This window comes from Scyliorhinus torazame, chromosome 2 (genome assembly GCF_047496885.1).
Source record: "Scyliorhinus torazame isolate Kashiwa2021f chromosome 2, sScyTor2.1, whole genome shotgun sequence".
Classification (NCBI taxonomy): domain Eukaryota; kingdom Metazoa; phylum Chordata; class Chondrichthyes; order Carcharhiniformes; family Scyliorhinidae; genus Scyliorhinus; species Scyliorhinus torazame.
In genome coordinates, this window is record NC_092708.1 from 196,140,931 (window position 1) to 196,154,296 (window position 13,366).

The following is a 13,366-nucleotide window of genomic DNA, read 5'->3' on the forward strand; positions in this document are numbered from 1 at the left end:
AACGTTAATACTTTTCAAAGAGAAAGGACTCCATTCTGTGTTAATATATATTCAATAAAGGACACAGTCATTTTTATTGGTGTTTTGTCTTGGATTGAAAAGTGAAAAATATTAATAGGTCCTGTATAAAGCAGTTAGGATCCTTGACTAATAATTTTGTCAGTTCTTTTTATGCTTTGGTTGTTGTGGGCTTCACTGGCTAAGCCAACATGTCTTGGGGCAGCACGGTAGCACAGTGGTTAGCACTGTGGCTTCACAGCTCCAGGGTCCCAGGTTCGATTGCGGCTTGGGTCACTGTCTGTGCGGAGTCTGCACGTTCTCCCCGTGTCTGCGTGGGTTTCCTCCGGGTGCTCCGGTTTCCTCCCACAGTCCAAAGATGTGCAGGTTAGGTGGATTGGCCATGCTAAAATTGTCCTTAGTGTCCAAAAAATGTTAGGAGGGGTTATTGGGGTTTGGGGGATAGGGTGGAAGTGAGGGCTTAAGTGGGTCGGTGCAGACTCGATGGGCCAAATGGCCTCCTTCTGCACTGTATGTTCTATGTCTATGTCTATGTCTTGTCCATTCCTACTTCCCATTGAGAATGTGGTAGTGAGCTGCCTTCTTGAGCTGCTGCGGTCCATGTGGTGGAGGAATGGCCACAGTGCTGTTATTGACGAGTTCCAGGATTTTGACCCAACAACAGTGAAGGAACGGTGATATTTTTCCAAGGCAGGATGGTGTATCACTTGGAATAGTGGTGTTCCCAGGTATATGCTGTCTTGGTCGTGGGTTTGGAAGGTGCTGTCTGAGGAGCCTTGGTGAGTTGCTGCAGTACAATTTTTAGACGGTGCACACTGCTGCCACTGTGCATCAGTTGTGGGTTGCATGATTGTAGGATGGAGTGCTAATTAAGTAGGCTGCTTTCTCCTGGATGGTGTCAAACCTCTTAAGTGTTGTTGGAGCTGCTGTCATCCAGGTAAGTGGAGAGTATTCCATCAGAATCCTGACCTCTGCCTTGTAGATGGCGGACAGGCTTTGGGGAGTCAAGGGGGGAGCTGCCACAGAATTCCCAGCCTCTGACCTGCTTCTTGTATCCACAGTATTTATATGGATGGTTCAGTTCCGTTTCTGGTCAATGGTAACCCCCAGGATGTTGGTGCTCAGTGGGTAGCATTATTGCCTTCTGAGTTAAAAGGTAGTAGGTTTCATAGTCTATGTCCATAGATTTGTGCAAACAATCCAGGCTGACCCTCAAGTATGTGATGTTAAACTGAGGCCCTGCCTTCCCTCTCAAGTGGATGTAAATGATCCCGTGGCACTATTAAAAACAGCACATGACCTAGCCAATGTTGATCCCTTAATCACTATCACAAAAAAATATCTGGTTATTATCATGAGGGAGAAGGCCATCCATGTAGGGATTTGGTTTGCTGGACAAGAAGCCATGTTGGTCAATCATCATTGAGCTAATATCTGAATTGCACTTGGTGTGAGTTCGGATGTGGGCAATAGAATTTGGATGAACACATTTGACAAGCACAAATTTTTGAATGTTGCTGGTGTTAGGGGACAGGGAGTTACCCAAACTCAGTCAATTACATCATTCAGGTGACCAGGAATATTGGAAGAGGAGTAAGTCATTCAGCCTCTCGGGCCTGTTCCTGCATTCAGTTAGATAATGCCTGATCTCTGCCTCAATCCCATTTGCTACATTTGTTTTGTATCTCTTGACATCTTAAAAAAATATCAATCACAGCCCCAAAACCTGCAGTTTTTTTCGGGGGGGGAAGACGTTTTTTATTACCTTTCCTGTGGGGGAAAAAAAGTATTTTCCAATTTCATTCCTAGCTCGAACTTTAAGATTATCATCTTAGAAAAACACTAGGGGTGCAGAAGCCATTCAAAGGCATGGGCTGAAATACATTCTGGGCTAATGCTGCAGCTGGAGCGCCACTTGAGCCTGCTCTGCGCCTGAGCCTAGCGGAGCGGTGTCATCACTTCCGTGAATGATGCGATCGGAAACCACTCTATCCTTTCAGCGCGGTGGGAATCTCGCGAGACGTCAGAGTTCCCAAGATGGCGGCGCCCTAATAACCCTGAGTGAGTGGGTTCCAGTGGAGGTGAGGGGGCGATTCAGGGTAACGGCCTGGCACCTTCAGATGGGACATTCCGATGGGATTGAGTGTCCGTAGAAGGAGGGGAGGGGAGGGGAGGCAACAGGGGGCAATTGAATCAAAACAGAAAATGCCGAACAATCGCAGTAGGTCTGGGGAGCGAGAGAGACGGATCTAAGATTCCGAGCCTGGATGACTCTCCCAAAGCTGGAGAGAACTACATTAGGTGGATTGGCCATGCTAAATTGTCCCTTAGTCTCCAAGATGTGCAGGTCAGGTGGGGTTACAGGGATAGGGTAAGGAGTAGTCCTAAGTAGGATGCTCTTTCAGAGGGCCGGTGCAGCTCCAATGGGCTCTTTCTGAACCGTAGGGATTCTATGACTTCTGACTGGAAATTAGATTAGATTAATACTGTTGTGGGGAAGTGGACATGGAGCAGTGGATCTGGATCGAGGGCCAATGGTGGAACCATTGGTTCCCTGGTCCAAGTTGTCCTTTGACATACTCCTTACCTCTGTTCTGCCATTAACACATTCTGATCTCTTAATGTGCCTCAATCGACGTCCTTCTTAGCCTTGATCACCATCATTTACATTCCCTGTCTTTTTGTCCACAACATCTTTGTCAATCTCCACCTATGGCTAGCCCTCTATCCGCCCCAATGATACCTGCCACCCCCCCACAACAGTATAAATCTCATCCTATTTCCAGTTCTCAGTAGCTTTGGCAAAGAGTCATCCAGATTGAAATGTTAGTTCCGTTGTCTTTCTACAGAAGCTGTCAGACTTGCTGAGATTGTCCAGCATTTTCTGTTTTTATTTCAGATTCCAGAAGCTCTAATAATTAGGTTATATCTGGAGAACAATGGAAGTCTGCCCACTTATCCCTCCATTCAATTTGTTGATAAATTTGATGTTCAGTTTATCCCCTCTTTCACTGGTCAATGTAGTTCCTTCCCCTTAACTTTAGTAATATTGCCAAATTACATTCAGTATTGATTGATGGATGGATTTGTCCAGCCAATACCTTAAATATCCATTTTTTCCACCATAAGAGACTGTTTAGTCTTGATATTCAATGGTGTCATCATCTAAAATTTTCACCCCTCTCTCAACATCCTGGGGGGTGACCATTGACCAGAAACTGAATTGCCCATATAAAAACCATGGCTGCAAGGGCAGGTCAGTGGCTGGGAATTTAACTCCCCTCTTGACTCCCAAAGCCTGACCCACATCTACAAGGCACAAGTTAGGAGTGTGATGGATTATTGTCCACTTGCCTGGATGAGCACAGCTCCAACAATTCTCAAAAAGCTTGACACTATCCAGGATAAAGCAACCCCCTTGATTGCCATCTCTTCTGCCATCTTAAGCATTCATTCCCAACCACTGGCACACCATGGCAGCAGTGTGTACCATTTACAGGATGTACTGCAGCAACTTATCAATCTTCTTCAACAGAACCTCCCAAACCTGCAAACGTTAGCATCCAGGGAAGCAGGAAAACTAACCTGTGAATGTTGAGAGCAGAGGAATTGCTAGGTTGAAATGCTTTTCAAATTTCCAAAATACCACAACATCAGCTGTTTCTTTTTCTTTTTGCAGCTTGTAAGAAAGCACTGCGGTATTCCCTTGTGACTATTGAAGTGAAATGGATTGAAGGTGACTTTGTTCTTCGTTTCCTCACCATGAATATCCACCCTGCTGGATATCAGCTTGTCAGAAATTTGAGACTGTGCAGCTTTCTCTCCCGCAGATGTGCATTAACTGGTTTTACAAGCTGTGCTACTCAAATCCAAAAGTATGGCTTTACACCATTGAAGTGGCAGAATGGCTTCCCTTACTGCTTGGGAAATAACTTGGACTTAACAATCCGATTCCATTCCTCTGAAAAGACACTGCAGCAAATTCCCACAGCCATATTAGAAAATGAGTCCAAGAATGGGGATGCCCACAGCAGAGAAATCAGCGGTGAGTCTGGTCTTTCCATTCGCCATTCATCAAAAAGAGCAATCGCAAGAAACCTAGAGCCACTCTCTGAGGAATTTATCACTGAGCAGAAAACCCGAACATCAACGGAAAGGGAAAAATCTGTGGATCAATTCTTTGACAGGCTTCAGAGCTGCACCTCTCCCAGCGATGTGCTAGACTTATACGCAGAATCCACAATGACCCGGAGACAGATCAGCAGTTGCCTGATGACCATATGGAAGACAACCAAGAGGATGTCAGAGGATCAAAAACGATACGAGCGAAAGCTAATGTTTGAGCATCCGGCCTTCGAGACGATCTGCCAGCAGGCACTGCAGGAAGCTCAGTCAATGAGTAGTAATGACTTGGCATACAGTCTCTTCGCTTTGGTAAAGATTGGAGTTTCCCAAAACAGCCGACTCATTCACACACTGCTGAGAGTGACCCAGGTAGGTTCAACTGGTGCCTTACAAAGGGTCACTGGATAGAACTGTAGGCTGAGCAACTGGGATATGGCTCATGCCCGCAAAAAAACGCGGCCGAATCACTCCAGACTTTCCTGATCAAAGCCCGGAGCGATTCACTTACCTGAAGGGGGCTAGCAGGGCCCCTGCGTGTTGCTCACAGCTCCGGCTGCTGATACGGGGTGCTGTACTTCTGGTCAGGGGTCCACGCATGCGCACGGCGGCGGCCTGCGTTGGCTGCCCCGCATGACATGGTGGACCCACACCGTGGACTGGCACATAGAAGATAGCCCCCCCCACAAGATCGCGCGCGCCCGCGGATCGGTGGCCCCCGATTGGTAGCCTGGCCGTCCTGGAGGCCCTCCACCCACCCCCATCCCCCGGTGAAGGATCCTTCCGTCCCCCACCATAAGAGAACCACGCCATCGGGAATTCGGCCAGCTGCACTCGGTGAATTGCCGCGGGGGCCTCTTTCAATGGCCCCGACCGGCACCGCATCAACCGCGCGCGTGTGATTGCTGGCAATTCTCCGGCGACCGGAGAATCGCGTGAGCGTCGTCGGACCTGATCTCGGGTTTGACACCTACTCTCTGCCCCTGCGCCAATCGCCATTTCGGCTCGGAGAATCCCGCCCAGGGATGGTAGCTCTTCAAGAAACTTTTTTTTAACATTAGTTGAAGCTTTCTTCCTCTGGTTTCACAAAACTGAAGCAATAAATACAAACCGAAAAGTCTAAAAAGAGAGTGCAGATTGGCTGATATATATAGGCCATTTCTGCCCCAAATTTGTTTGGCCTTCCATCCTGTTATTCTTCAGCGGAGATTCACACCCAGAGTAAACGGAAAATCATAGAATCCCTACAGTGCAGAAAGAGGCCATTTGGCCCATCGAGTCTGCAGCAACCCTTTGGAAGAGCACTCCACCTAGGCCCAATCCCCCCCCCCCCCCCCCCCCGTAACCCCAGCCTAATGGGCAAATTAGCATGGCCAATCCACCTAATCTGCACATATTTGGACTGTGGGAGGAAACCGGAGCACCCGGAGGAAACCCACGCAGACACGGGGAGAAAGTGTGAACTTCAAACAGACAGTCACCCGAGGTTGGAATCAAACCCGGGTTCCTGGCACTGAGACATCAGCGCTAACCACTGTGCCACCCTGCAGCCCCCAAAATGTTTTCTATTTAAAAATACTTTTTAATTTCCCATCCCTAATCAAGTGTCAGTAACAGATAGGTGTTCATTCAGAGTTCATCTGCTTCTGAAACTCTCATCCATTACTTTGTTACCTCTGGACTCGGTTATTCTAAAACGTTCCTCGCTGTTCTTCCACATTCTACCCTCCTTAAACATGAGGTCATCCAAAACTCTGTTGCCCACATATCAACTTGTACCAACTCCCGATCCCCAATCATCCCCTGTGCTCTCTGACCCACATTGACTCCCAGCAAGCAGGATCTTGATTTTAAAATTTCACATCTGTCCATGGCCTTGCCACTCCCCCAATCCCACAACCCTCCAAGATATCTGCTCCTCCCATTCCGGCTTCTGCTGTATTCCCAATCATAATTGCTCCATCCTTGGTGTCCTTGCCTTCAGTTGCCGAGGTCCGTACCACTCGAATTCCCTTCCCTGCCCAATGCCGCTTCTCCTTTTTTTACCCTGGGATGTAAGCTTTGCTGGCTAAGGTAGCATTTATTGCCCATCCCTAATTGCCCATGAGAAGGTGGTGGTGAGCTGGCTTCTTGAATTACTGCAGTCTATGTGGTGTAGGTACGCTCACAGCGCTGTTCGGGAGGCTGTTCCAGGATTTTGACTCAGTGACAGGGAAGGAATGGCGATATATCTCCAAGTCTGGGTGGTGGGTGACTGAAAGGGGAGCTTGCAGGTGGTGGTGTTCCCATTTATCTGCTGCCCTTGTCCTTCTAGGTGGTAGTGGTTGTGGGTTTGGAGGTGTTGTCTTAAGAAGGCTTGGTGAGTTGCTGCAGTGCATCTTGTAGATGGTACACACGGCTGCCACTGTGCATCAGTGGTGGAGGAACTGAATGTTTGTGGAAGGGGTACCAATCAAGTGGGCTGCTTTGTCCTGGAGGGTGTCTACCTCGCTTTCCCCCTTTAAGATACATGGTAAAACCTATTTCTTAGACCAAGCTTCTGGTCATCTGACCTAACGTCTCCTAATGTGGCCAGTGGTTGAGTGTACTCCTGCAAAGTGCCTTGGGGGCATTTCATTATGTCAAAGGGGTGGGGGCGAATAGTCAATACTCAGGAGGATTGCAACAACTTAGAAGAAGATAGTAACAAACTAGCAGAATGGCAAACAATTGACAAACAAATTTCAATATATACACAAGACATTTCGCTTGGAAAATAAAAATCGAAATGCAGTAGAGGAAGAAAGGAATCTCCAAGAACAAATACACAAACCAGCAAAAGTTAGTGACATGGGTTAATGAGGGGATAAAAAGAAACAAGGGGTTTATGTTTGGAAGGATATGAAAAGTAGCAAAGTTATTTGAAGCTTGTATAAAGTTTTGGTTAGATAACACCTGGAGTACGTTCTATAATTCTATAAAGGTCGCCATATTGTGAAAAAGATAGAGGGGGGGTTTCCAGCCGTTCCCCGGGTGAGACGTTCCGGTCCCACCAAAGTCGGTGGGGATTTGAATGGATTGCCAGATCTGCCACAGCGGGGCCAGAATGTCTCTGCAATAGAGGCACTGGAGAGAGTGCAAAAAAGATTCATGAGGATGCTTTCATAAATATGAGGGCATACCAATCAGCAAAGGATGAACAGACTGGGGAGAAGAGAATGCTGAAGGGGCTGACCCAATAGAGGTCATTAAAAATGATGACAGGTTTTGATAGGGAGCGAATGTTTCCTCTTGTGGGGAAGAGCATGACTAGAGGCCGTTAGGTCACCTTTTTTTTATAAAACGGGAATTCAGAAACATTTCTTCCCCAGAGAGTGGGAAGAACATGGACCTCACTACCACAGGGAGTGCTTGAAATGGGGGAGGTGATGGCGTAGTGGTATTGTCACTGGATTATTAATCCAGGGTAATGCTCTGGGGACCCGGGTTCGAATCTCACCATGCCAGGTGGTGAAATTTGAATCCAACAATAATCTGGGATTGAAAAGTTTAATGATGACCATGAAACATTGCCGATTGTTGTTAAAACCCACCTGGTTCACTAATGTCCTTTAGAGTATGAAATCTGCCTACATGTGACAATCAAAAGGGATCAGGGGATTATGCTGATGGAGTTAGATGAGGAAGGACAGCAGGAGTCTCAAAACTGGCAGGGGCTGAATGGCCTGTTTTGAGGTTTTTATTTTATGTACTTATTAATAAGTATCTTGTTCAGTGCTGTGTAACTATGTGAACAAATTTAGAAAGCAACATCTTAATCTTTTCCATCTGAAAAATGTAAGACGGGTTACAGAGTAAGGTGGGTTACAGAATAATACCTAGTATTTATGCGCCAACATGAACTCAATTCTTCATCGGCTGTCAATGGTGGGTCAAAGTCAGCTTTCATTCCCACCACTCGTTCCACTGAGTAGCCTACATTTTGTCAGCATTCTGTCGGTTGTTGAATGGTATGGTTGTACAGCGGTTATGTTACTGGGCTGGAAATCCAGAGAGTTTGAGGTTGGATGCCACCGTGGCCCCTGTAGTAACCTGCCTGGTTTGTCTGTGGTCTTATAGGAGCATCTGAACAAATTTGACGAGAGGGCTCTCTCAGTGCTGTCCAGTTGTTTGAAGAACATGGAAGACGGCAAGAGTGTCAGCACACTGCGGGTGGGCTTGAGGTAAGGCCATTAACTCAACCTCTTCTCGCATAAGTGCCCCAACTCAGTACATGTTAGAAATGTTGCCATTATTCCACGGAGTTCATTCACCACAGAAGCAGTCCATTCGGCCCAACTATCTCTGCTGGTATTTATGCTCCAAACAAGCCTCCTGCCAGTATATCATTTTATTCCTTTCTCCCTCAGCTCTTTATCAAACTCCCCTTGAATGGATCTATGCTGTTCATCTCAGCCACTCCCTGTGGTAGCAAGTTCCACAATCTAACTCGCAGTCTGAATAAAGATGTTTCCCCGAACTCCCTAATGATTTATTAGGGGACTGTCTTATTTCGATGGTCCTTGGTTTTAGACCCTTACACAAGTGGACATTTTTTCCTTCCGTCTGCTCTATCAAACTCCTTCGTAATTTTAAAGACTTCTAACAGTTTATTCCATAGCCATCTCTTTTCTCGGAAACAGCTCAGTTTTCAGATTTCCTCACAGTTCTTCCTCAATTCTGGTGTTACCCTTGTAAATGTTTCTCTCCTTCTCCGGTGCCTCTGCATCCTTCTATACAAATCAATTGTACTTTTAAAAATCAGAGCAATTGAAAAAAGGAAGTTGAAATTACGTGAAAATTGGTCGGACTATTTGAAAACTATTTTTCTTTTTATAAACTAACCCTCATACTGAAACGATCTTATGCCATTTCACCTCTATCTGATAATACTATCCTCGTGTTAGCTCTCTGCTCCTCATATTGCTGGGCCTGTGCATTAGGTCAGAAGCACAGAATGAAGTGGGCGGGGAGGGAGTCCTTTATTCCTCATAATACTGCCCTTCTATTACTGATTCAATTCTGTTGATCCTGACGCACGCCCAGAGTTTGGGAGATTTCACACACGTAAGTCATAGGGACATCGGACTTGGGAGCAGGAGCAGGCCATTCAGCCCTTCAAGCCTATGTCGCCATTCAATAAGATCACGGCTGATCTGATTGTGGTTTCAAATACACTGTCCATCCTAAGCCTTGATCCCTTGTGTATCAATAGCGTGTCTAACCTTGAATAAATTCACTCACCCAGCCTCCACTGCTTTCTGGGGAAGAGAATTCCACAGGCTAGCGACCCTTTTGAGAGAAAAACATTCTCCTCATCTCAATCCTAAACTCCCCTGGTTCTAGTTTCCTTCACAAGTGGAAACATCCTCCTGGTATCCACCCAGTCAAATTCCCTCAGACTCATTTATTTTAATAAGATCACCTCTCATTCTTCTAAATTCCAATGGGTATAGGCCTGACCTGTTCAACATTTCTTCATAAGACAAACTTCTCATCCGAGGAATCAGTCGAGTGAACCTTCTCTTAATTGCTTCTAACTCAATTATGTAGTTTGTCAAATAAAGAGACCAAATCTGTACACAGTACTCCAGATGTGGTCTCACCAAAGCCCTGTGCAGCCGCAGTGAAACCTCCCCACTTTTCTATTCTATTATCCTTGCAATAAACATTCCATTTGTATTCCCTTTCAAAAAAATAAATTTAGAGTACCCAATTCATTTTTCCAATTAAGGGCAATTTAAAATGGCAAATCCATCTACCCTACACATCTCCCACACAGACACGGGGAGAATGTGCAAACTCCACTCGGGCAGTGACCCAGGGCCAGGATCGAACCTGGGACCTTGGCGCCGTGAGGCAGCAGTGCTAATCCCTGTGCCACCGTCCTGCCCTATTCCATTTGCATTCCTAATCGCTTTTAAAAAAAAAACAATTTCCAATTAAGGGGCAATTTTGTGTGGCCAATCCAATCCACCTTCCCTGCACATCTTTGGGTTGTGTGGGTGAGACCCACGCACAAACACCATAAGGACAGTGACCCGGCCCGGGATCAAAACCGGGCTCTCGGCACCGTTAGGTAGCAGTACTAATCACTGTTCCATCGTACTGCCCTAGCCTTCCTAATCACTTGCTGTAACTGTATAATAACTCCCACTTGTACATCTGTTCAAAGTTAGTGGGTGGAGATTAATATACTGGGAGTGCACAGTTGACCCAATATGGACTGTCAGCTTCCAGCAGGGATGGCTTCGCAAAATTTTCATTAAAAAAAAAATGTATTTTATTCCAAACATATTCAAAAATGCAAAAGCATAAATAAATCGAAGAACATTCTCCACATCTCACAATTTACAGTTTGAATTTTCACCACCTAGACACTCCCCGCCAGTGTCAGCTGTAATGTATCCCATCTCTTAAAGTCCTCCCTTACCTCCTCCACCAACTTTGTCAGGTTCCACTTGTGCATCGTCGGCCACACCCCTCACCTGAACCCCCAAATACCTAAACCAGTCCCTGGCAACCCTAAGTGGCAACGCTCTCAGATTAGCTCCCCGACCCGCCTCATTCACTGGAAACATCTTACTCTTTCCAACATTCAGCTTATAGCCCAAGAAGACCGTGAACCTCTCTAGTGTGCCCACAATTCTCCCCATACTCTCCAGTGGGTCTGATACAAACAGCAGCAAGTCATCTGCATACGACACCCGGTGTTCCCTTCTCCCCTCACAATCCCCTGCCACTCTACTAAGAGCCATCGCCACAGTGGGCACCCCGGCCTCGTTCCCCTGTACAGCCCGAAGCTCCGTGAACTCATCTCGTTTGTCCGTACACTCGCCACCGGGGCCACGAACAGCAAACGCACCCACGCCACAAACATCGGCCCAAACCCTAACCTTCCCAGAACCTCGAACGGGTACCGAACAGGTACTACCATTCCACCTGGACAAAAGCCTTCTCCGTGTCCATAGATACCACTACCTCCGGTAACTGTCCTTTCGATGGGGGTCATGATCACATTTAATAACCACCTTATGTTAATGGAAAGCTGCCTGCCCTTCACAAAACCCGTTTGGTCCTCTGCGACCACCCCTGGAACGCATCCTTCCATCTTCCCCATTCACTTAGCCAACACTTTCACATCCGTATTTAACAGTGATATGGGCCTACAGGACCCGCACTCTAGCGGATCCTTCTCCTCCTTCGGGATTAATGTGATCAACGCCTGGGTCGGTGTCTCCAGCAACTCCCCCTTTTCCAGCGCCTCGCTAAACATCCCCAATAGATGTGGTGCCAGCTCCATCGCAATCTCCTTATAAAACTCCGCGGAGTAACTGTGCGGCCTCTGGGGCCTTCCCCGACTTCATCCCTTTTAAGCTATCCATCACCTCTCTCAGCCTTAGCGGCTCCTCCAGCGCCTGTCTCCTCTCCTCATCCAGCCATGGGAATTCGAGCTCGTCCAAAAACTGCACCATATCCCCTTCCTCACCATCCAGATTGGCCCTTTACAAACTCTCATAGTACTCCCTAAATGCCTCAGTTATCTTCTCCAGCTCCGACACTACCTCCCCTTTCCCTGTCCGTACTCTCAAGATTTTCCTGGACGCGGCCTGCCTGCACAGCTGATGGACTAGCATACTGCTCACCGTCTCTCCATATTCATACTATTGAACTTCCCCAGTAACTTGTTTCTCTCCGCCAATTCCTCCTCGATGGGGCCCATCAAATATTTCCTTGAACAAGATGAACACCCCCGAGCCACCGCCTTCAGTGCCTCCCAAAATGTGGCCGCCGATACCGCCCCATAAAAGTCAATTCTGGAGTATACCTTGTACACGTGCGAGAAGGAGCACTCCCTCTCCCCCAGGTTCCTAAACCTCCACTAATCCACATTCCCATCCTTTCCATAAACCCCCCCAGCTCCTTCGCCATCCTCAACCTTCCCATTGACTTAGGGCTCGTCCTGTCCACTCTTGGTTCCAACCGCAATTGAAATCATCGCCCCCCGCCCCCCCCCCCCCCCCCCCCATAATCGTCTAATGTACAGGGCTGGAATCGCTCCCAGCAACTCGTTCACAAGCCCCCCATGTCATTCCATTTGGCACGTATACATTCACTAGCACCACCGACATCCACTCCAACCCCCGCTCACTATCACGTATCTCCCCTGGATCCCGCACTTCCTTGGCTCCTACAGACCCTGTCCTTTCGCTCAGCAGGATGGCCGCCTCCCATGACTTTGAATCAAACCCCAAGTGGAACACCTGACCCACCCATCACTTTCTCAACCTAACCTGATCCTTCACCCAGAGGTGCGACTCCTGCAGAAAAATCACCCCCACCTTCAAACTCCTCAAGTGTGTGAAGACCTGAGATCTCTTCGCCAACCCATGCAGCCCCCGTACGTTCCATGTTACGAACCTTACTGGTGGCTTGTTCCTCTATTCCCCTCTACTATCTGCCATCCTCCCATTCCAATTCTGCCCCATTTAATTTCACCCTAAATCAGGCCTATCCAAGATGGCCCCCTTCTCCATCCATGACCCCGTTCCTACTTCAACCCTGCCACGTCGCGTCCCCCCTCACCCACTCCCCCCACAAAGACAGATCCAAAGCCACAGCTCACCTCCTCCAAAAAAGAAAAACCAAGGCAAGCGGTTGTGGGGGGGGGGGGGGTGCAGTTGCAGTTGCCCCCCCCCCCCCCACAAACATATTGCAGCTTAACAAACAATCAAAACAACAAAATCACCCCACCCGAGAAGAAAAACAAAATCCACACTACCTGCATCTGCCAAACTTTGTTATTCCAGCTCCTCCATCGCTCATCAACGATCAGTTCTCACCCAGTTTATGGTCTCTAATAAAGTCTTCGGCCTCTTCTGGAAACTCGCAATAGTATTCCTGGCCTTCAAACATCACCCATAGTGTTGCCGGGTACAGCACCTCAAACCTGGTCTGCCTTCGGTATAGAACCGCTTTGGCCTTGTTAAACCTGCCCTTTTCGCCAGCTCCAATGTCCTGATGGATTCGGACCCTGTTCCCCTCCCATTTGCAGCTCCCCTTCTCCCTGGTCCACTGCAGGATCGTCTCCTTTTCCATAAATTTATGGAGCCTCACAATCACTGCTCGCGGCGGCTCCCAGCTCTTGGCTTCTGCCTCAGGGACCTGTCCAACTCTGGGGCCTTGTCCGGCATTCCCTCTGTCAAGA

General features: G+C 47.7%; 1 protein-coding gene across 2 annotated transcripts in view; it reads left to right on the plus strand.

Annotated features, from left to right (window-relative positions):
• The first annotated feature begins 2,023 nt into the window (after window positions 1-2,023).
• Window positions 2,024-13,366, plus strand: part of fastkd2 (FAST kinase domains 2) — a 52,473-nt gene continuing 41,130 nt past the window's right edge. Inside the window, exons 1-3 of one of the 2 annotated variants that reach the window (XM_072482137.1) lie at window positions 2,024-2,099; window positions 3,698-4,512; window positions 8,239-8,342. In XM_072482137.1, coding sequence (XP_072338238.1) covers window positions 3,781-4,512; window positions 8,239-8,342 — 836 coding nt within the window. In that variant the 5' untranslated portion in view covers window positions 2,024-2,099; window positions 3,698-3,780. The remainder of the gene's footprint in view (window positions 2,100-3,697; window positions 4,513-8,238; window positions 8,343-13,366) is intronic. The other variant, XM_072482145.1, reaches the window with a different exon arrangement.